We start from the raw sequence: 24,539 nt of genomic DNA, 5'->3' as shown, positions 1-24,539 counted from the left end.
TCAGTTGTATTTACTTTTTAGAACATTCCTTGGCAAAATATGTTCTTTTTTTAATGTTAGCATTCTAACAACCCACTGTTGGTCAGGATATTGAAAATATACCTGATATTTTAAATGTACTTTGTTGTTGTTGTTAAAATAGGTGATGTCTCATTTAACCTGATTGGTTTTTATGGTTTTATAGATGGAACTTAATGTGGGCTTTAGTTTTCTAAGTATATTTATTTCATGGTAGTTAATATTCCATATGTCAGGGATTATCAGTACATATGTAAAATTTGGAAGCACTAGTGTGTATATTTTGTATTTGCATTCATCTTTTGCTCAAGAAACCCATTTTCTAATTTAGCATTAAATACAGTCTCTTTTTTTTTAAATTTACTAGGACAGTTCGTGTGGCAATGCAAGTTCCTGTTGTAATGACATCGCTGGGTCAGAAAATTTCAACTGTGGCAGTTCAGTCAGTTAATGCAGGTGCACCATTAATAACCAGCACTAGTCCAACAACAGCAACCTCTCCAAAGGTAGTTATTCAGACAATCCCTACTGTGATGCCAGCCTCTACTGAAAATGGAGAAAAAATCACCATGCAGCCTGCCAAAATTATCACCATCCCAGCTACACAGCTTGCACAGTGTCAACTGCAGACAAAGTCAAATCTGACTGGGTCAGGAAGCATTAACATCGTTGGAACCCCACTGGCTGTGAGAGCACTTACTCCTGTTTCCATAGCCCATGGTGCACCTGTAATGAGACTATCAGTGCCTGCTCAACAGGCATCTGGCCAGACTCCTCCCCGAGTTATCAGTGCGGTCATAAAAGGGCCAGAGGTTAAATCAGAGGCAGTGGCAATAAAGCAGGAACATGATGTGAAAACTTTGCAGCTGGTACAAGAAGAAAAACCTGCAGATGGAAATAAGACAGTGACCCACGTAGTGGTTGTCAGTGCGCCTTCAGCTATTGCCCTTCCTGTAACGATGAAAACGGAAGGACTAGTGACATGTGAGAAATAAAATAGCAGCTCTGCCCTTGACTTTAGACTGTTAGTGATAGTACTAACATAAATATTTGCAAGGGATGCCATCAAGAAAAGTCAAAAGGAGACTTTAAAACATTTTTAATGCATATAGGAAAACAATCAAACTTACTGGAAATAAGTTACCTATCCCATGTTTCAGTGGGAAATGAACTACATATTGAGATGCTGACAGAAAACTGCCTCTTACAGTAGGAAACAACTGAACCCATCAATAAAAAGGATTGAAAGGGACCAAGCAACTCACTACAATATCAAGTTACACTAAGACTTGGAACACTAATGTTCTGTAAGAGGTTATAGTTTTCAGTGGGGAGGGGTTGGGATGGGTGATCTCATTGTTACATATAGCAATTTTTGATGCATTTTATATGCATACCAGCAATTATTACTGTGTTCACACAGAACTCACTTAACTGGTGCTATGTGAAGACTCTGCTAATATAGGTATTTTAGAATGTGAATTGAAGAATGGATCCAAAAGCTTCAGAAAGAGGATAGCAAAAAAGATCTAGTGCGATTTTTTTTTTTTTTTTTTAAATATCATATAGCTTAAGCTGATTTAAAACAAAGGCCTTAGACTAATTTTCGGTTTTCTTTATTGAAATAAGCTAATGGCTTGTTTGTGTAAAGCTTTTTTTATTAAAAGAAAAATTTTAAAAATCTTGTACCTAGCACAGTATTGTTATAGAATTTACATGTAACATTTTATATGGTAGTTTAAGTCTGTCAGTTTCTTAATTGTGGACAAATTAACAGTTGGCTCTGGCCTTTTGCTGTAACATGCCTGTGTCACTCACTTAGCCCTGTCATCTGTGCAGACATCAGTTTCAGTTCTCCTGTCACTTGGAAGTTAAGGCTCAGCATGAATTTTTGTCAGGTAATTCTTAATACCTGGAGTTTTCTTTCTTTTTTCTTTTTTTTTTTTTTTAGTTGAAGTTTAAGAGGGAAAGTACCAGTGTTCAGATTTGAACTATAATAGTTTGTATATTCAACATTTGAAGTATATTCTATTTTGTTGTACTCTTGTTTCAAAGTGTATTCAAGTAGGTTTTCTGAAATATAGAAATTTATCTTGCATTTTGGTCTCTGGTGATATTTATAACTATTCAAAAGCTAGTAGAGACATCATTTTAGTTAAGAAGTCCTGCTTCTCCTTCCCAACTACTGCGTAAGAAATCCTACTTCTGTTTTGTTCTTTTATGTTACTATTTGGCAAATACCTGCAAGTAGCCACTTTCTAATTACTGTCGTGAACTATAATGTTCTACTTATCATAATGAATTTGCTATTTTAATGTTGGCCACACTTAAAGAATTTATATTTTAAATCAAGACCATTTGTTTCTCAATCATACTTTTTGAGGGTTAAGAAGAACAAGTAATACTCTGGCCCTTTTACAAATGAGGAAGTGGAGGTACCAGAGGGATTACATGAGTTTCTGAATTTCACACCAGACTAGGTCGTGTAACTCCACATCTTAATGCTTTCTACTACAAAAGAAAAGTTGTCTATTTTTACATCTTTTAGAAATTTAAATAAATTGAAACAATATTTTGTGGCCTTTAAATTGTACATTCCTTCTGATACTAAAGTTGACAAAGATTTTTATAACCACTCCCTTTTGTAATCTTTTATCTTTTCCATAAACATTCCTGATGGTACTTTAATAAAAGCTCAAAGAAAAACTCACCTGATTCTTACCCCATTTGAGAGTTAATCTCAAATTCTATCTCTTTAAACATTTCCTACTCTATGCTTTGGCAATTAACTGCATTCTTTTCTAAAAAATTTATTGTTGAAAGTACTGCAGATGTTCTCCCCCTTTTCCCCAAACGGACCCTCTCCACCCCACTCCTGCCCCCCCAGGCGTTCACTGTGCCCATGGGTTATGCATATATGCATATAAGTCCCGCTCTTCCCGCTCCTCCACTTCCCCAGTTGTATTCTTTTTTGCACTGCAGTTCCATTTGTTGAGTCATGTCTTCCATAATACTGTTGTAGGGCAAAGATTATAGATTCTACCTTATCTACACCCTTCCCCAAGTGCTGAGCATATTGGACATGGACATTTATTGATTTTGGTAACTAACGTTTGCTAAGAATATAAGTTATTCTGTGGAGGACAGCTAAAGAAACTTAAATTTTTAGTTCTTTTCCCCTGTGCTGTATTAATTGGTTCTAATTAGGTGAAACCAAGGCTACCTAGCTTCCTCCACCACTCTACCTGAACACTTTTGTGTACCTCTTTCAGAATAAGTATACCTATGGTCTAAATTTGGAAACATATTGACAACAGTATACATTGACTGGAGTGTGTCTGGTGATGGACATTACCAGTTGTATGGCTTTTAATCTCAACCCTTTTGAACTGTAAATCATACTTGCTTTTTGTGTCCAGTATATTGGAGAACTACCTAACGATAGCTTGATTAATCTAGTTTCCAGCCTCACCAGGCTTTTGAACAGTGACTAATCAGCAGTCTGTCCATTTATTCCTCAGGTAATCTAGCAACAATTCTAGCCTTCACCACCCTGCTTACCAAATGACCAGTACACCACTTTACAGAGAACAGGGAGGTCATGAGCTGTAAACTCCCCCACTTTCAGGAACCCTTGCTATAGGACTATTTATTCCAGCATGTATTGTTACCTATCTCTGGAGGGAGGCAGGTGTGCCTTCTTCCTGTACTCAGCATCTCCTTCCCTTTCTCACCTACTTGGTTTCCTTGTTCCATCATTCTTGAGTAACTTGAAGTCTGAATTCTGGCTTAGAAACAGTTCTTGTTGAGGGGTTAAATCAAACAGATACTTTATTGGTTAAGTCAAACAGATACTTTATTTTTATATATTTTTTTCATATGATCTTGTGCCTCAACCTCCTTAAAATTCTCTTGGTTTTCCATAACGCCCCTCTTGCAGTTTATCTCCTGCCTGACCAACTCTTCTTAGTTCATTTCACTTTCTCCTTCAGCTTTCCCATTTAATGTCTATGGGGTTCTTCCTCATAGTTGTAAGAATTGAGTTAATATGTTAAAGATTTAGAACCAGTGCCTGGCACATAGCAAGCACTCTATTAAATGTTTACTATTAATGATTTCACCTCAACGTAAATGTTTATCTCATTCATGCGTATGGTTTGTACTACAAATATATTGTTCTAGCCTATACTTGAAGCCTTAAATGGGATTATCTAATTGCTAACTGGCTTTTCCTCCTGAATGTCCAATTGAACTCTTCCGTCTAAAATCTGTTCCTCTTAGCTCAATAAATGATGTTGCCAGTAACCCATTACTCCTTAGCCTCCATGACAACCTTGCTCTTACTTGTGCTTTTCCTGGTAACCTCCCATAACTGACTCCCCCTACCGCTAGTAATATATTTTGTCTTCAGCTGAAGATCTTATTTATGGTGGTGGCCTCAGCCATTTTGGTGAGTTACAAGTGTTTTCCTGGATCTCTCCCATGTATACGGGAGGTATACATGTTATTAAACTTGCTTTGTTTTTCTCCTGTTCATCTTTTATTACAGGATGTCTCAACCAAGAACCTTAAAAGGAAAGAAGGAACATTCCCCCCACCCCTACAGAGCAATAGGCTATACCATTCAGCCTAGGTGTGTAATGGCTTATAACAACCTCAGTTTGTGTAAGTACACTCTACGATGTTCACGATGATAAAACCTGCTAACGATGCATTTCTTGGAACATATCCCTATCATTAAGGTAGCAGGTGACTGAATTGGTGGACATTTGAAATTCACATACTACTTTGGCTTTCATTCTCATTCAGATTTGCTTACTCAAGGCTGCTGTGATAATCTCTTCAGGTTGGTGTACTTTGGGGTAGGTAAACAATAGTTAATGCTTGTACTTGTAAGTATTCCAATCAGTGTGTTTCTCACCAACATGATTATTAGTCATGCTAAGATTTGAACCAAACGGTACAGTTGTTCTTTCTGCTTGACATTCCTTCCAGGTAGCCCCAACATTTTATGTATACAGTACTGAAAAATGTCATTTGTTTCAAAAGTTGTTCCAATGCAGAATAGTTGGGTGAACCATGGCACTGAGATAACATAAGTGTAAGCACAGCAAAGATGCCTTCAATGTGCAGTTAGAGATCTGCCGTTGTCCACTTTAAAAATGAAGATCTGTTTGTAAATGAATAGTGCGGGCCACACAGTAGTAAAAGATCAAATCTATCCCATATTCTTTTGGGACTAAAAAGACAAGATACTAAAAGTACTATTTTAAGAGACCATTTATTAATCTAAATATATACAACTTTAATTCACAGACATACTCATTGATTTATTACCAATAGGTTATTTGTTGGGATTTTGTTTAGAAGGGGCTTCACCTGTTATCTTGACTACTTTCCCAGTGAAAGAGAATTCCAGGTTATCTTTTACATTCTTTGTAGACGCTTTGAACCAATCACCTGGCTATCTGAGGAAATTGCAATGACAGCCTCGTAAACAGGCTTTCTAGTTTCCCATCTCTGAAAAGAAGGTCCCACTGACTTTATTAGCCACTGCCACCTAACAGCTAAATAACCTATTGTGAAAAGCACATTCCAATGCAAATCATGACACTGAATGACATTCCAATGGAAAACTATAAATGCATATGTGATTGAAGACTGGCCGGTCATGGAATCTCTTCAAGAAATACAATAATGGGGAACATGGAGGCACAGCAAGAATTACTATGAAGAACTTATCAAGACCAGCTATTTCCACTTAAAAAAAACAATAAACCCAGGGCCTCCAGGCTAAACAGTTCCTTTGTACACTACTACTTTGTTAGACCTCAAAAACATCTTAAAGCCTTAAGAAAATTACTATAAATTACTCTATAACTTATGATTTGCATGGTTTAAAAATGTTTATGCTGTAATTTATTAGTTTTACATGAAGATATAAAAAATAAATATTGCCATGCATATCTTGACATTTAAAACCACAAATAACTTGAAATACTGTCTAGAGAAATTGCTCCTGCATACTTGTTAATTATGGAAGACTCAAAGTATTTTTATATAGCATCATCAAACTGAAAGCGTCAAAACAAGCCTAATTTAATGCCCTTAATTGATCTAAATGTAATGCTAGGGGGAAAGAAAACAATACAAGCCAAAACTGGAGTGCAAAACACCTTTTTCACTGCAGGTTTTAATGGAAAAGGTTTGTGAACTAGTGGGATTCCTTCCCAAGGGCATGCTGGACACATGGAAAGTAAAGTGAGAGAAAGTGGGATTCCTTCCTTAGGCAACTTCTCATTCTATTTCAGTGTCCTGAAACATCCCTGGTTAAGATTGGTGATTTAAAAAAAACCATAAGGGTTTATGAAAGTCCATCAGGTTCCTCATTAAAGCTGAAGTCACACACTAGAGACAGGTGGTCTGAAGGATAATTGAAGGATGGTAGCCGGTTGGCCCCAATCTGTTCTTCAGTGAGCAAATCAAGAGCTGACCTCACACTTAGAGCATGTTTAGAATACCAGATATAGTCCAGGGTGTGCCGGTACTCTCCTGAGGTCCGGATCTTCCAGGTAGTATATGGAGGTTCCGACTGCCCATCAGCACTCAGGAGCTTGTAGGCGCTGTTCAGGTTGAGACTAGAGGAAGCAAAGTGTTTGTAGACCTCCTCCGTTGGCTCTGCATTGAAGTCCCCACAAACGATAAGGGGAATCTTGGCTCCTTGGGTGATGTTGTGCAGGTTCCGGAGAAGGTCACAGCCTTGAGCTGACCGAAGCTGCTCCCAGCCAGTGCGTGCTTTTAAGTGGGTGACAGCGATGCATAACTGTCGACTTGACTCCTTGCACTCTAGGGTCTGTGCAATGGCCACCTGGTTGGTTTTCAATCTCATGGCTGTCAGCCTAATATTGTAACTGTGGATCAGCTTGAATCGGTTCTGGAGAAAAAACAAGGCACAGCCATCTGGTCCATTGTTATGTTCTACATCCAGACAAGGGGACCAGGGCTTGGGGAAAAAAGTGCCTTGATAGCCCAGTCTGCTGAGGAGTGGTTGGAAGGTGTCAAAGTAGTGGTCCACCTCTTGGAGGCACAATATATCGGGCTGGTAGGCTAGGATTTCTTCTAGGATGAGACATTTCCTTTCTTCCCACTTGAGTGCTTCAATAGGGCATTGTGCAAAGTTGTCTTTGCCTTCTCCAAGAGCTGAAATTAAAAATTTTGTCACTTGTCAGCTACTACAGAACCATGACTTCTAAGTACCTGGGAGTCTCCTTGGGTTTGATAAGACTTAAGACCCTCTCGGCACTTCCTGCTTCAGGTGACTGCCTAAACTGCAGTAATCCAACAAACTAAAAAACCTCTTACCATCTAGATGAAGCAATCAACTGATTTTCTTTTACATTAAAACTATTTCATGGACATAATATTTTAAGTTTTAGCTTTAAATGGTGTTCTTTGCAGTTCCAGGGATCTAAACTATGTCAGATGAGATAAATATATTTAACTCTACATTGACTAATAAGCCACATGAATTGATAGACACCACTCAGAATGGATGGGACCCACTTTAAATGGGCAGCTTTTCCTACTTATGGACGATCATCTGGAAAAAAATAAATGAACCAAAGATTGGGGGGTCAGCAAGAATGCCCTTTTCTAGGGCAAAAAGTGGCCCTTGTTCCTTTTTCTTAAAATTTCTACTGCTACATGAGATATACTACGGGAAGTTGACTGACACATCTATTTTTTAATTCAACAGACTCAGGAAAGGATTCTTTTCTGCCATAACAATCTAATATCTTAATGAGCAGAGAAATGAAGCAACATCTCTGGCTTCAATTATACAGATGTATATGGATGAGAATCTGGCCATAAGAGAACTCAGGTTCAGCATCACCCACACACGGTTCCCATTCCCTGCAAAAAGTTCCATGCTACCCATTCAGGAGACTCAGTTTCTCCCTTGCAAATGCTATCTTAGTGCTGTGGACTAAAAAGTGGAGACAACAGAAAGTTCTGAGGCTGGTAAGACAGGGCCCTTTCGATTTTGATGTGCTGGGAAACAGACCTTCATTGTTACTTGGATGGCCTTACAAACATGGGAGGTAAGGAATGAATTTTGAGTTGCTGGATTTATTAGTGAAAACCTGATGACTGGCTTTCCTAACTTGCCTTTCTGGGAGCTCACACTGTCCTTGTCACACCATCCTACACTTGCATCTGCCCACACCCCTTTCCCTCCACATAAGACATTGGTGCACCGGGAATGTGCAGAAGCAGAAAGGCAGTCACCACAAACTTAACTGCTCAGGAACAAAAGCATCAGGCATACCTTGGGCGAGGATGTTCCACTGCATGACTCTAATAGGCTGGTGGCTACTGGGGCAATCTGTCCTCAGATCCACAAAATCCCTTTGGAACCGGGGAGGTCGAGTGTGCAGGACTGCCCTGCATTCCTCAAGGAGCTCTTTAGGATCAATAGGCTCCAGATGTTCTGGGTCAGTTGACTCCAAATACTCTGAATGCTGGGAGGCACGGCTGCTGATCAGTGTCTTGGCGAGAGCACTATAGAGTCTGCTCGTACCGTTTCCCATGGAACGTGCTATAGGAAAGAAAAGGAAAGCACAATTACACACTCAGCTCCTTTTCCTGCCTGTCTTCCATTTTCATCCAGCTCAACTGCAAGGTAAAGCTTTTACTGTCCATAGAAGCAAAGACCTTAATTTAGGGCAGTTCTGCCATTAGCACAGAGATGTGTTAAAGGCGTTTCATGTTCTACCTTTCTACTAGGACAGGTAATTGAAAATACTATTTAAATTGGTCTCTGAGAACTAAGATAATTCTTTTAAGAGAAAAATACACCTTGATGTTTACGGCTTCTAACATATTTGTCTTTATAATTTATAAACACAGTCTTGGGAAAGCATGGCTAAAACAAAATTCCCATTCTTTTCTATATATTTAAATAAGAACTTGAAAACCAGTTTTGTAAAGAGGCAGATGTTAGAAAGCCCATGTTAATCCTCGAGAAGAGATTAGGTTATAGCAGGCTGCTGCTCTAGCATGTCATCTATCCAGATCCCTCCGTTAGGGAAAGAAATGGCTGGATTAAACCCAGACCCCATTTCTCATAGATGTTAACTGTAAAGCAGGGCTCTGGCTTTCTGTGAACCCCACTGAGCAACAAAGTCGACAATCTATTATCAATTGCCAGATTTTTTAAAAATCAGAAGGGATTGGAAGAGACAAGGGGGTAAGAGACAGTTGCCCACTTTTCCTGGGATCCTGGAGGGAGAACCGGCGAGGAGATGTACTGGAGGCATAGTCTTGAGCATTTTCCAGTGCTTCGCTTTTTATCTTAATCATAAATCATTAAGGAGAACAGAGCACAACCTTCAACTAATTAGCATGAGGGAAGTTGTGCCTGCCACTTCACTTGCAAGCAGTAGATTGCTGCTTTCTCTTCACCGTGGTATAGTTTAAGGGCATGTTTTACTTGGAACTACCTCCAAAATTCTGTGCATGACGAACCTTTGTGTGGAAGGATCTGGATTTCCCTACCACAGCCATATCTTTGCCTTCTTTTGAAAGACACAAAATTTTATGTATACATTAACAATACATTATTTGGCAGCCCAAAGGGCTGTATCTGAAACTAGATGTCAGTCAAATTCACTGTGGCAGGTCATAAGAGAAAATTCAAATATTTACCACTAAACGTCTTTTAAACATCAAGGTCAATAAACATGCAAGCACGGTCCCATTCCTTTTCATCAACTCAAAGTAGTTTTTTCCCAGTAAGAAAACTAGATTAAGGCAAAGAAGCACACCCCAGTTTTCCCAACATTTAAGTGTACATGCATCAGCAAGCAAGACTGTTCTTTTTCACACACAAGCACATGCACAAATGCACACACACACACCTGTTTCAAAACCGATTTAAATATATTAAGTTCAAATATATCTGCTCGCCTGTCTGAATATAAGGGTCGAAAGGAAGAAATATTCTTGGCTGGCAGTACAACTTTGAAGACCTTTCTGTACTACTATATATACATATATTTAAAAGTAGTTAAAGTCTTACTGGTTTCTCAAGTGTGGTCTCCAGATCAGCATCACAACAATAAGCCAGTGTCACAGGGGCCCAATGGAATGTTTTAAATTTGAAGCAAACAGTAATACTTGACATCTGCCAGACTCTAGGAACTACTAGCTCAATGTAGTTCAGTTTCAACAGGATTGTTCTACATCACTTTGATGACATATTTGTGCAAGCTGAGTTTTGGGGTGGTTACTGTGATAAAAAGCAAGCATGTGAAAATGACTGAAAAGGAGGGTAAGTGTCCACTGAGAGTTCAAGGTTTGAGTTGTTATGTGAGCCAGAAAAATTGCCCGAACCACACAGTTCTAGAAACTTAGAAAAACCTTCAGATAAGAGAATATGGAACAGAATAACATCTGTTCAGACAACGAAAGCATGCCAGAAAGACATGCCCAGAAAGCAAATCAAAACTGTACCCTATTGCAAAATGAGTGGTAGGTGATTAAGAAAATGGTAGAATGGCCCAAATCATAATGGGAAAACAGAGAAATGGGGAGATACAGCATTTGAGAGAAAGTGGCAAGTATTATGTTCTTATGTTAAGCAAAGAAGATCCAACACATGAATAACAGTTCTTGTAGCAGGAAAACCAATGCATAGAAATGAAACCCTAAAAACTATAAATCAAAAGTTTGAGTGCAAAGTTTCAATCATGCAGGATGGATTAAGCTGTGGAATTCTAAAATATAACGTGGTGACTAGTTAATAAGACTGTATTATATATTCAAAATCTTGAAGAGTAGTAAACCTTGTGTTTTCACCACACACACATAGCTATGATGACAGATATGTTAATTAGCATGATTGAGGTATTCATTTCACAACGTATACACATCAAAACATGTACACCTTAAATATGTATTTTTTATTTGTTAATTATACCTCAATAAAGCTGGAAAAACAATTTTTAAAAAATCAAGTTAAAAATTGTATCAAACATCAATGCACAAAGCTTTGCCTTATCTTTGTTACTCTAAAAAAGAAATTGTAAAGCAAAACAATCCTTGAAAGCTACTTACTGAAATAGCACACCACATACCTGAGAATATCAACCCAGAATGACCAACACCAACTGGACTGTAAAGAGAAAAAAGTCCCTTGGGCATCTAGGCAAAAACAGCAAGTAACTTATAAGGAAAATAATATGTAGCTCATCTATATGTGACCCAATTTTATTTTATATCCAGCGAAAAATAGGAATGTTGACTTTAGGAGCCCTTCTTGAGGAAACTACTAGAGCAGGGGTTGGCAAACTACAGCCAGAGGCATTTTTGCACAGTCCTTGAGCTAAGAATGGTTTTAAAGGTTGTTACGCGACACCAGACACTACTATAACCCACTGGAGATATATCAGGAAACAGATTAAACTTTCTGCCCTCAAGGAGCTTATGTTGTAGTGGGGGAAGACAGACAAGATGATAGCTTGTCATATGGTAAAAGTGCTATGGAGAAAAACAAAGGAGAAAGGGCAAACGGAGTTGCTAATTTATATAGGCTCAACGAGGCCTCACTGAAAGGTGAAATGTGAGCTGAGACCTGAGGTGGTAAGGAAATCAGTAAGTCTCACGTAGATCCAGTGTAAGAACACTCTGGGCAGAGGAATAGCAAATGCAAAAGCCTGAGGAAGGAACATGCTTGGCAAGGGGACTGGAGTGACTTACAGAGTAACTAGAAGATGAGGTCAGTGAGGACAGGGGAGCCGGTCAAGCAGGGCCTCATTGGCCATTCTAAGGACTTGAGCCTTTATCTCAGATGGGCAGCTGTGGACAATTCTAGGAAGGAGTGAGGATCTGATTTACATTAAAAGAAAAACCTCACTGGCTGATGTATTAAAAATACACTATACTGTGGGGAAGTAGGGGCAGGCATAGGAAACCCATTAGAGGACAGTTATAATAATCTAGGCAACAGACACTGGTAGCTTGGACTAGTGGTAACAAAGTGGTGGGATTCTGAGTAAATCGAAACTGGAGCCAGCAAGTTTTGTTCATGACTTGGACATGAGGAGTCATGTCAAAAGGCCTGCCTCCCGCCCGGCCAGGCATGGTTCCGCTCTTGAGCATCAACCTAGGACCCAGGAGATCGCAGTCTGATTCCTGGTCAGGGCACATGCCGGGGTTGTGGGCTTGCTCCCCAGTTGGGGGCGTGCAGGAGGCAGCCAATCAATGACAACTCATCATCCACGTTTCAACTCTCTCCCTCTCCCTTCCTCTCTCTGAAATCAATAGATATTTTTTAAAAAATGCCTGCCTCCAAGGTTGCCAGTCGGGCACCTAGAAGGGTGAAGCTGCCAATACCCATTGGGAAGATTTGGTGAGTTTGCAGAAAATAGAAGAGTTTGGTAATTAGATGAGACTGATGTTTAGGAGAAAGGCACAAACTGGAAACCAATGTCTGGGAGATGTTAGTGGACAGCACACCAAAGTGACTTTAGAGAGAAAATAGGTCACAGGATTGAGTTCTGGGGCAGACTGGGGAAGATGGGCTAAATGTCTGCAAAGATGGCATGGCCAGGGAAGCAGGAGAAAAGCAAGGTGAGCCTGATCTTCCTGGAAACAGTGTCTCAGCCATGAGGTGGTCATCTTCTGTATCATGTGCTACATACAGGGCAGTGCAAGGGAAAGGAAGACTGAGAACAGACCTGGATTTGGCAACGTGGAAAACGCCAGTGATTTTAACAGCGAATTCTGGGGTTTGGTGGAGGTGTGGGGAGATGAGGAAATAGGACAGAGAGAAGTATTTGCGGAAAATTGGCCCCTAAAGGAGAGAAATGGGGTAGTGACTAGAGATGGAGGCAAGAGCATGTGGGGAAACTATTATACCATGTTTATTGTTGGCCAACTGGGGTAACGCAGGAGGGGAACCCAATGAAGCAGGACTCGGGCAGGACAGCATGAGGATACTGTCAAATCCTCTCCCCAAAAGGCAACCATAAACCTGGACAGAGATGTCAAAACCAGCTGCTCCCGTGGCCTGGGTATGGACCACAGGCATGCAACAAACTGGGACGCGCTTATTCCTCGAGCCCAGGAGCTTCAGGTCAGAACAGCGCTACTCTGAGACATTCCGCCCTTCCTCCCCCTCCGATCTGTGGCACTAATTCAACCAGGGCGGCAAAGAGATGGAGTTATTAAGTTAATATTCCCACAAAGAAAAGCCCAAGTTGCGGTGGCTTCACTGGTCAGTCTATCAAACATTTAAATAAGAAATAATACCGCCCTAGCCAGTTTGGCTCAGTGGCTAAGAGTGTTGGCCTGTGGACAGAAGGGTCCCAGGTTCGATTCTGGCCAAGGGCACATACCTTGGTAGCAGGCTTGATCCCTGCCCCACTTGGGGCGGGAGGCAACCAATCCATGCCTCTCCCCCCCTTCCTCTCTCTCTGAAAAGCAATGGGGGAAAAATAAAAAGAAAAAGAATACCAATAATTCACAAACTCCAGTGTACTTCCCATGCACAGCCACTCTAGAAGACAATTTGGCAGTTTTATAATCAAGCATGGATTTAACATATGGCCTAGAATTCATGCCCCTAGGTATTTACCTGAGTGAACTAAAAAATTAGGTTCATGCAAAACTACATATGCAAATGTTTATAAGCCGTTTCATTCATCATTGCCAAAATTGGAAGCAACCAAGGAGCCTTTCATCGTGCAAATGGATAAATGACTGGTACACCCATACAATGCAATAGTATGCAGTAATAAAAAGAAACAAGCTGTTGACTTGCAAGATTCATCCATGCAACATGGGTGGATCTCAAACGCATTTCAAATGTCAGCCAGGAGATGCAGGGGATCTCAAGAGGGGATACAGACTTTGACAAATGAATTAATTCCCAGGCTTGGGAATTAATAACTAAACAAGAACACTATGAAGACTCCACATACTATTTTTATACTTTTAACACAATACCAAGACTTAGACCCACTTTAAGAACTGCAATGTAGTAAGGCCATTTACGAAAACAAAAAAAGGCTAAAGATTATGGGGCACCTTTCTCTCCCTCTCCCATCCTAAGAATGACGCTGGTGACAATACAGCTAATGACTACTGAATGCTTAATACATGCACCATTCACAGATTCTGCGGGCTTTTAGTGTATTTTCAATGATCACAATCCTGGGAGGTAGCTACTCCTATTATGCCGCTTTTAGGATGAGGAAATAGTAACAAGTCTCACTGTCTCTCACCTGTTCTTAGAAACATTCACTTTTTTTAAAGTTTGAACCATTAAAAAAAAGTCTTTTCACCCATAAACACGTCTGATTGCAATATTTCAAGCCATTCTACTGAAGTTATGCTTTAGTAGGACATTAAAAAATTGCCAAAGGTTCAGAATAGCTCAACACCAAAAGCCGATTTCCTGAGGTGAGAGCGCATAAATAAATAATCAGGGTTTGATGATAAGAGATTGAAAAATACAAAATCTTGATAAAACCTCTGCTGAAATCTGGCACTCATACTGGCTTCTAGGTTCCAATTTTATATGTGTTTGGATATGGGTATTTTCTATTAAACCCCATATTGTATCCGGTTTTTTACCAATACTTTTTCCCTTGGGCCACTTCAGGAGAAAAAGTATCAGCCATCATTCTCTGTGATATGTGTTATATCATTTATACAGGCAACAGGCAGATCAAGATCGCTTTATTTCTTATGCCTGGCTGTTCATTTAGCAACACCACGCCTACCCCTTGCCACTGCCTAATTCCAGAAGCATGTTTCCCTGCACGTGTAGCACTGGATGCCTTCACGCTGTGCGTTATTGCTAATTCCTCGCTGCTCTTTTACTTTATAGGAGTTAAAAACCCTCCTTACCCTTATGATATAGTACTTACAGATGTGCCAGAGAATTCAGATTATGTAGAATACATGTTACCCTTCATTTTGCCCGTCACCACGGCCAGAGCAAAAGCAGACCGCAAGGCAAGCTCCCAGAGGGCTGAGCACGAGTTTGGAAACGATCAGGGGCTGATGATCAGAATGCCGGTAAGAACCCTATCAGCTGAGACCCAAACCGACGGGGACCCCCACTCCCCGCGGCCCTGACAGCACCCACAAATCACAGCGGAGGGACCTCTGCCCACATACCCTCCTCCAGTGACCCAGCAATTGCTTCTTCCCGAGTCTGCCCAAAGCATTCGGTCCGTGAATAATTTCTCTCACCGTGAAGTTGGAGCTTAGTCTCTTCAAACCGGGGCTTGGCAAAACCGCGAATTAAAAACCAAAAACTCAACCAGAGCCAAGGTCATCTGGGTACACACCCGGGACGCGGCGGAGCTGACCCGCCGCGGGCCCACGGAAACCTTGACGGGTAAAAGTGCACAAAAACTGTAAACGACAGACGTCACAGGAAGGCGCCCCCGAGCGGTGCTGTGCTGCCACCTGGTGGCCGCGCGCTGAGCCGCCTCAGCCAGCGCGGCCGGCGAATCCCGCCCAGCGGCAGGCCCCTCAGGGCGGGCTCCGGAATAAACGCGGCCACCCTCGAGGCTCTCACAAGATAACCACTGACATAAAGCAGCCTGGATACTGGATTTGTGGCATCTTTATTTAAAACACTGCAGAAATCAATCAAGATTCCTAACCCCCCTGCCTGCACAGCTTTAGGAATCAAGCCCATGGCTGGGCGTGGCTCAGTGGTTGAGCATCGACCTAGGATCCAGATTCCCAGTCAGGGCACATGCCCGGGTGCAGGCTCCATCCCAGCCGGGGGCGTGCAGGAGGCAGCCAATCAATGACTCTCTCATCATCGATGTTTCTCTCTCTCCCTCTCCTTTCCTCTCTCTGAAATCAATAAAGATATAGTTAAAAAACAAACAAAACATGCCCATGTCTCCCTTGACACCTTGTCTGCTTCTCTTATGTTGCTCTTGATATTTGAACAATTCCTGTCCTTTACTCCCTAGACTGTAAGCTCCAAGAGGGCAGGGACTGTTTACCTTGCTTACCCATCCCAGGGCTGAGTGTGAAGCTGCAGTACATTAATTCCTGGATCCTAGAGACTGGATTCTAAGTGCCAACTTAGGAAGACACCCTTTTCTGGTAAGTAAAAGTGAGACATTTTAGTCAGGGAACCAGTCTTCAAATGTCTGTTACTGAGTACTGGTAACAGACTGTGCCAGGCATTCCTGCAGTCCTTAGTAAGTGAAAGCTTCATGGCCAAAGCTTTGACTTTTCTCAGCAAGATCAGGCTACAGTTCTAGAGGCAAATCATTCAAAGACATGACTCAAGTTAGGCTGCCTCGTTTCAAATTCTGGCTCCGTCTTTCACTAATAGCATTCCCGGAACAACTTATTTACCTCTCTGTGCCTCAGTTTCTTCATCTGGAGATCAGTGTGCAGCCTACTTCACTGGGCTGCTGTGAAAATTCGGTTAAACTAACTATACCCAGCACTTCCAAAGTGGTCAGCTAAATGTTAGCTATTCTGTTCCACCTAGTGAAGTTCACTTTCTGGGGTTCAGGAGAAGGCTGCTGTCATCTGACAGCCTAGCACGTGCCATACTCCTTCCACGTACTTTCATTCCTCTTCCCAACAATCCGGCAAAGCGGGTCCTGTGTTCGCCATTTCGCAGGTGTGGTGACAGGTTCAGAGACTGCAGTTTTCTCCGGGTTACATAACCAGGCACCTGGGGCCGGAGAAGGCTGCGTGCACCTTGGACCGCTCAGCAGATCTCGGCCGGCCCCGAGTCAGGACGACGGCAGTGGAGCCCGGCCAGGGACACGCACAGGAATAAACAGAGGTCGAATTCCACCTCCTCCTGTTGACGTCACTGCCATCACAGCACACCGGCTGGCACAGCACAGAGTGTACAGAGCAGTGTAATGCCCCGCGTGGCACTGCTAGAGATACCAAGTAAAGGTCATGACTCTCAACCTAACGTGTCTAAAAATACAAGCACCTAGACACAGCGACAATCCCAACGACCTTTCTTTGCTAGGCAGCAGTCACAGAACAGGCAAGGCGGCCAAAGTGTTTTCCAGAAAGGCTGCGCTGTACCTTCGGTCCTGCCAGATTCACCTAGAAAATATTACTCTGGAAGAAATGCCCCCACAATAAAGGCCTTGGTTAGAACCTTTAGCTGGTGCTCAGTCGTCGGCTGGCCAGCCAATCATTTGCACATGTTGGGCTTTTCTAGCAAAATAAGGCTCTGCAGTGGAATGTGAAGAGGCAGAAACCAGACGACACTGGTGGGACAATGGCTGTCTACTTGGACCTCAGGCCTGCATTAGGACATGATGCCCACCACTAACATTCCTGGGAGACTCAAGGAAATGGTCCATTTTTACAGGTGTGAATGTAAATATGAAAGCTAAAAGGAGTATTTTGCAGACAGTAGTACAGAGTTCTTCCCTCTAGATCAGGGGTTCACAAACTACATCCCACGAGTCACATCTGGCCAGTGCTTGTCTGTGCATTTGGCTGCCTCTGAGCTTTCACACTTTAAATACTGAAAAGAAAAAAAAAAATCATAAGAACAATAATGTTTCATGATGTGAAAATTCTATGAAACTCAAATTTCAGTGTCTAATAAAGCTGATGGGTTAGTTATCTGTGGCTGCCCCCACGCTGCAATGGCAGAGGCAAGCCATGGCCTACAAAGCCTGAACTACTTCCTAACTCCCAGAGGTAAATTAAACATGGTTCTTCCAAAGGAAGATTCAATAAACTAAGCTGAGTCAAGAGAGACAAAGGCAGGAGACGCTGAGGGCCAAGTGTTAGGACAGTTCATTCAAGAATGGCATGTGGATCAGCTGGGCGAGTAGCACCACTCCTCTGCCACAGAAAGAAGGGGCAGGGTGGCTGCCTACTGTGGAAGGGCCTCAGTGGGAAGCAGACCGCGAGCTGACTCTGGATCTCAGGGATGTTATTTCTGAAAGGGGAGTGAGGAGTTAAACAGATAGGAGAACACAGAAAGAAGCCCTCCTTGCCCCGGCCGAGGTGGAGGTCTCCAGCCCGCTCCCTCTCACTCAGGTGGATGGAAAGCCTGGCTGTCCACCCTCCTGCACAGCCTCTCCCGCCTTCAGGAGAGGCCTGAGAAACAGGCACACACATCTCTACCTACTAAAATTAATACAGGAGAATATTATGGACACAAAACACGAATTGGCTTCTATGAAAAATGGAGCAATCAGAAACCCAGAAAATGTCTAGGAATTTAAAATGACTGTGAAATAGAAATGTTCAGAAAATCTCACATAATAGGAGATAGACATGAAAAAATGAGAGAGGAGACAGAGGATAGATCCATATGGCCAACAATCTGTCTAACAGAGTTTAAGAACACAAGAACAAGACAATAGAGTAGGCAAAATAATCCAAGAAATAACAGACATTTTTCTTGTGCGAAAGAATGGTACGTCTTTAGATGGCTCACCGATGCTGAGATGCTGATTCTGATGGAATTTTGGACAAGAACAAGAAAAATCCTGTGAGCTTCTAGAGATAATACATACAAAGAGATTTAAATTTCTGAAGGAAAAGGCTGTTATTAATGGGCATGTGTTACTTTTGTAATTTAAAAAAAAAATTTATTTAGACCCTGGCCAGGTAGCTCAGTTGGTTAGAGCGTCGCCTCACACATACATCAAGGCTATGATTTTGATACCTGGTCAGGGCCCGTACAAGAATCAACCAATGGATGGAGGCATAAGTAAGTGAAACAACAAATTAATGTTTCTCTCCCGCCCCCTCTAAAGTCAATAAATAAAATTAAAAAAAAAAAAAAAAATCATGGTAGAAATTGTAGAGCACATGTCAGCCAAATCCATAAAATCTGACCTATAATTTGAAAGATGACATCTTCCTTTGGCAGTCCCTCCATGACAGTTAGCATCCATGAAAGCAAAATATTGAAAGGAAATACAAAACCATATATCCAAGGTATCATTAGAATCTGCTTTGCACACCGCCCTGGACGAAGCATTATGATATGAGTCATGAGCGTATCTGCATATCTGCAGATGGGCAGCCTGTCAGATGGCCCTGCCCCAAGTACTGGAAGTACAAAGAATTAGGAGAAAGGAAAGAAAAGGGAAAGAAGACAGTGGGGGAGGGTGTGACAAGTCTAAGGCACTTCTCAGACATCCCACTGCAGTAATTCTTTACCATAATTTTGGCTGCCTGCAACTTGGGGGCACTCACTTTCATTGACTTCTCATAAAAATAAGAAACTTAGTGAGAAACTTCTATCAGGCATCTAAGCATTTAGTAAAACAAGTGTCCTCCCTGGCTGTCCACCGGGCTGTACATCAGATGCTCAGGCGCCATTCTCGGATATGAAAACTCAGAAGATCTGAGTAGGGCCCACCCATTTTTTGATAGCGGAAGGAGAAAAAAAGATTTGACAGAATCAGTCAAATCTGATGGCAATAATTTTCTTTAGCTCTCTTTCCCCTAGGCACTCTCCTGCCCACATCCCTGTCAATAAATTCATGGTGGCTGGTATGTTTTCAAGTGTCGCTTTGAGACCATGCAGAGACAACAGGACAGCCAGCTAAGATTTCAATTGAGGTCTTACTTCTTCCTATGGGAAGTATGATTTCCCCTCTTCTAAAAATAAAAATAAATCCTAAATATTTTAGCTGCTTTTTGATAAAGCACAGGTGGCTCTCCTATGTAGCCAAACACCCAAGGATGTCATCTTTGGAATTTCTATTTACTAAAGTATGATGACCATTCAAGTGGTTATCAAGGTCCTATATATATATTTTTTAATTTTATTTTTGTTTAAAATATTATAGATGTCCCTTTTTCTCCCCAATGACCTGTTCCACCCTGTCCCTTCCCCTCCCCAGTCCCTCTCCCCACCACTGTCCCTGTCCTTGGGTTGTGCATATGTGCATATATATTCTTTGGTTACTCTTTCCTCCTCCACCCACCCGCCCTCCTCCATCCCTCTGACATTCGTCAGTCTCATCTATGCTTCCATGTCATTGAATCTATTCTGTTCATCAGTTTATTAAGTTCTTTAGATCCCACGTATAAGCGAGTTCATGTGATATTTGTCTTTCGCTGCCTGGCTTATTTCACTTAGCATAATATTCTCCAGGTCTATCCATACTGTCCCAAGGTCCTATATATTCTGATTAGAGTAGTGACTCCTCACAGCAAAGGCCTCCCTCCCTCCTCCTCCTTCCAAGAAACCAGAATATAACTGCCCCACTTACTTCTCTTTCAGTAGACATCACAGAAACCTCCATGATAAATTTATCTACCTAGTTACTCCATAAGTTGTTCAGCCACACTGATACATTTCCATTACAATGTCCCTCTGTTGGGGGCAGACATCCTGATCATGCTCTGTTGACCATTACTGTTAGCTATAGTTATAAGAAATTATTAATCATGTTCTGTTAACTGTGATTGTTCTGTTCCAATTAGAAAAATGCATTTCTTTGTCCTTCTACCCAATATAAGCAACTGGCTTTGGGGGTGGGGTGGTTAGAGCAGATTTTTGTGAATGACCTTACTGCTCTCCTATATTGCCCACAATATTGGAATAAACACTTATATATGATTCAACTGTCTTTGCTTAACTGGCTCAAGTGGTGACAGACAGCCCAGACCCATTGCTGTCTGGTTTCCCATCTCAGGTTTTTTCTCACTGAACTTCCATAAATACACCAATGCCTTCCCTTTCTTCAAGTCTGCTTTTGTTCTTCCTCTGGGATCTCTTGAAGAGGTTAACTTTTTCCCAGAATCCTCTCCCAGTTTCCTCAAACTTTCCAGGAATAAGTACCTTTGGAAATAAGGAGTGGAGCTTACATTACTGCTCCCATACCTGTCACGTTCTTCAGGCACAGTGAGGTCTCCTCTTCCTCCCTTCACCTATTGAAAGCAAAGTTTTCCCCCCCAAATCCAGCCACACTGATTTCTCTTTGTCCATTGCTGCTGCAAATAGTCATGAGACACAATGCAGTATTTTGCCATTTAAGTGTACTGTGTTCAATACTTGTGGATTAACTGATTATCTTATTTTCTTCTAATTAAAGCCCAACTGTGGGCTGCAATGGGTGAGCCTCTCCCTAGGAAAAACACATTCATGATCATGGAAAACACTTGAGCCTGAAAAGATGGTCTTTGCTGAAAGGACTTCCTCATCTCCCACACCCTAGCACCATTTGTAAACCTTTATCTTAGAATAAAAGGTGTCTAATCTCATTAGTTACTTATTTTGCAAATCTCATTTGTCTTACTGGACAGTGAAACCCTTAAACCAATCAATGTCCTAACAAGTAGATGACCCTAAAAGTGTACGAAAGAGGAAGATTGCCTAGATTTTGTAGTTAATTGTCTACAATAGTTTAAAGACCATAATAACTTATCTGTGAAACTAGGGTATTTCAGAGGACTTCAAAAAGTTCATTAAACACCTTTCTGTGCCAACAGCCTGACATTCTGAATGTTCTAGCTGACCTGACCATTTTTTCCCTCAGGTAACAACACAGCTATGTACATCTGTATTACACAAGCTATCTGTGTTTCCAAGATGGACCTACTAACTCTCCCCAGAGGGACTTAGAGGGAATTGAAGATATGAGCCAGTACAGAAGACACCAACTGGTTTTCTTTTCCTTCTCCCACCCCAAACCTAACAATTTTCCTCTTGAAAATTTCCAGCAAGAAAAAACACTTACATGGTGGTGCCCATTCTAACAGTTATTTCAGTGTGTCAAATTCCTATAGAACTGGGGGAAAATCTGAACTGCGGTCAAGTTCACCCTTTTTAAAGAATAATCTAGAGTTTAGAGTCTCAGTTACCAATTTAACGTCTTAATTTTAAAAGTATCCCTCAGCCTGTAAATGTATAATTATACTGCTCACGTTCTACAAATAGGTAAACTCATAGTTAGCTTTGTAATAAATTTGTGTCTTTAGTAATTTTGGGTCCTCAAGAACGGCAAAAATAGCCCTAGCCAGTCTGGCTCAGTGGTTAGAGTGTAGGCCCTCAGACTGAAGGGTCCCGGGTTCGATTCTGACCAAGGGCACGTACCTTGGTTACCGACTTGATCCTGGCCCTGGTCAGGCTCCTGCCGGAGGCAACCGATCCATGTCTCTCTCTGACACCGATGTTTCTCTTTCTCGCCCTCTCCCTTCCACTCTAAAAAGCAATGGAGGGGAAAAAAAAAAAAGAATGGCAAAAATAAATAAATGAATGTGTGCCTCAGCATAACATATGCCAATAATCTGAATAGAGTTTCAAGTCTTGGCTTCAATCACATTTTGGATTATCACTTTCATTAATTCAAGAAAGCCACACTGAGCATATTCTTTCAGTTTGACCTTACATGATTCCAAAACTTTTGGGAGTGAAGTGTAGATATTTATAATGTAGGATGGTCACATAAATGTCTCAAACAGCAACAGCCTAACTTGAGCACAACCCAAATACACTTTTTAGTGTGATGAAGTAACTGCCAGTTTGAAAGAGGAACTTACTCATTCTAAAAGTATGATTAATTTGTATGTAACTTGTGGCCACAGGAGTGTGTCCTCAGGCAGAAACCAAGGTGGCAAAAAAAGTCCCAGGTATGTGATGTATAAAATTGGCTCTTGGAGAAGGAAGACATCACACCTTTACAAGATCTTCACCGAGGTATATAGGACACAGAATGACGTAAGTATTGGCGGAGCCTCCAAAAAAAAAATCCAGATAAATGTAAAACGAGTGACTGCGTGCTACAGTACATTGTTAACATAATTATTTAAAAAAACCCCCAAAAACCTGAACATCGAGGGCATGCAAGCCACACGGTCAAATAAGTATAACTTTCAGTGACTTCTTTTTTTGCATAATTCGCGAAATAAGTAAAATCAACACAAATTATTTTTGGCCTCAGAAAGGGGGAAATTCAAGGTAGATCCAGGCGGAGAAATACTGAAGGCACCGCATCCAAAGGTCCACCACAATGAGCCCGAACACGACGCTCCGGATGCAAGCCGCAGGCACCGAAAGGCGAGCGGGCAGCGCCGAGCGAAGAGCCCCCCGCCCCGCAGCCCGCCCCGCAGCCCGCCCCCGGCGCCCATTCATTCCGCGCGGCGCGGCCCGCGCCCTCCGCCCGAGCCGCCGCGCACTCACCTGTCCGCGGAGGCGGCGCCGCCGCGCCCGAGGCCGCCGCCAGGAGTCTGGGGGACGCGGGTGGGGGCGCGGCCGCCCGCGGGGAAGCCGGGCGGCGCTGGCCGCGGCCGGGGCCGTGCGGGCGGCGCAGGCCGGGCGCGTCCCTCTGCAGCAGGGCGGAGCAGAGCCGCCGCGGGCTCTGATACATGCCTCCGCGGCTCCGCGCGCCCTGGGAGCGGGGCTCGGCCTCGGCGGGCGGGCGGGCGCAGCGGGCTCTCGGCTCGTCCGAGCGGAGGCTCCGGGCTCCTCCTCGCCCAGCTCCGACCCTGGGAACCGTACCGGGCAGGCGAGCCCGCGGGAGAGGCTGGAGCGCAGCTGCCGCGGCGAAGGCAGCGACGGGACTGGGGGCTGCGGGCTGCGAGCCTCGGACCGTACCCGGTGAGCGGCGCGCGGACAAGGCGGGCGCTACCAATTGCGACCCGGGGGGGATCCGTGGGCGCAGAGCCCGGCGGGGCTAGGCTCGGGTTCCAAAAACCCGGGGCATTTTATTTTGAAACGAAAACGATCATAAGCTCATTGTGGAGGGAAGGCTGTAGGGGGTCCAAGGTCACAGGTATCCGACGGGGCGGTTTTAAAGAAATGAGCCTCCCCTCCAGCCAGCTGGAATGGAGGCGCCCTCAGGGTGGGAGTTCCCAGTCCGTCCCAGCGCTAGGGCTCTGGGACACGTGTGTGTGCCCGGGAGACAGCACATGTGTGTGCGTGTGAATGTGTGTGTGAATACAGCAAAGGGCGTCCGCTCCCGACCCTTTCGGCGGAATATGTTACGTTAAACGAAACTGAGCACCCTAAAGCGCTAACTGTGTGGGGGCGACGGTGACTATGGCAGTGCCCCTTTCCTCCGGGATGCTTCACTCGGGCAAAGCGGGCAGAAGGTGCTAAGAGAAATGAGACCATTAGGCTCCACAAGGTAGATTAAGATCGATGCCACAAGTTTGGCGATAGGGGTTATAACGGGCCCGGAGTTCCTAGAAGGTTCATGAGAAGGATGGGCGTTTGAGCTGGGCCATAACGCGGAGGTCTAAAATTTACACGTGTGGAATTGGGGTGGGGAGTGGGGTGATTTACACACGAAGAAAGGAAAGAAGCGGAAAGCCCTGGGTATTATTTGGGTGAAACAACTCCTTTTCAGTTATGTAGGGTGGAAGCTAAGAAGTAAGAAGACAGATGCTTGGGTAGGTTACATTGTGGAAGGCAGAGATTAAAATAGGCTTAATTTGGTAGGAAAAGGTGAGCTGCTATGTTCTGTGACTTGGGCAAGGATGTGATTAGGGCCCTGCTTTCACTGGAGGACTTGTAACTCTGG

The 24,539-nt window shown here is 42.8% G+C and overlaps 2 protein-coding genes across 6 annotated transcripts in view; one reads left to right on the top strand and one right to left on the bottom strand.

Annotated features, from left to right (window-relative positions):
* Positions 1-4,323, top strand: part of ELF2 (E74 like ETS transcription factor 2) — an 86,943-nt gene extending 82,620 nt beyond the window's left edge. For all 4 annotated transcript variants that reach the window (XM_016210196.2, XM_016210195.2, XM_016210198.2 and 1 more), the window contains one exon: positions 386-4,323. In XM_016210196.2, the coding sequence (XP_016065682.1) occupies positions 386-1,013 (628 nt within the window). In that variant the 3' untranslated portion in view covers positions 1,014-4,323. The remainder of the gene's footprint in view (positions 1-385) is intronic.
* A 957-nt stretch (positions 4,324-5,280) lies between these two features.
* Positions 5,281-23,384, bottom strand: NOCT (nocturnin). 2 transcript variants are annotated; one of them, XM_087816487.1, is made up of 3 exons: positions 23,198-23,384; positions 8,348-8,617; positions 5,281-7,218 (listed from the first exon to the last, which is right to left on the bottom strand). In XM_087816487.1, the coding sequence occupies exons 1-3, from the start codon at positions 23,382-23,384 to the stop codon at positions 6,383-6,385; spliced, it is 1,293 nt and encodes a 430-aa protein (XP_087672613.1). In that variant the 3' UTR covers positions 5,281-6,382. The 2 variants fall into 2 exon arrangements, with proteins under 2 accessions (XP_087672613.1, XP_087672614.1); XM_087816488.1 differs by lacking the exon at positions 23,198-23,384 and adding an exon at positions 15,283-15,460.
* Positions 23,385-24,539: the final 1,155 nt, after the last annotated feature.

This window comes from Miniopterus natalensis, chromosome 4, assembly GCF_054644295.1.
Source record: "Miniopterus natalensis isolate mMinNat1 chromosome 4, mMinNat1.hap1, whole genome shotgun sequence".
Lineage (NCBI taxonomy): Eukaryota > Metazoa > Chordata > Mammalia > Chiroptera > Miniopteridae > Miniopterus > Miniopterus natalensis.
The sequence above is the reverse complement of the archived record's forward strand: the minus strand, read 5'-3'. Positions and strand labels throughout refer to the sequence as shown.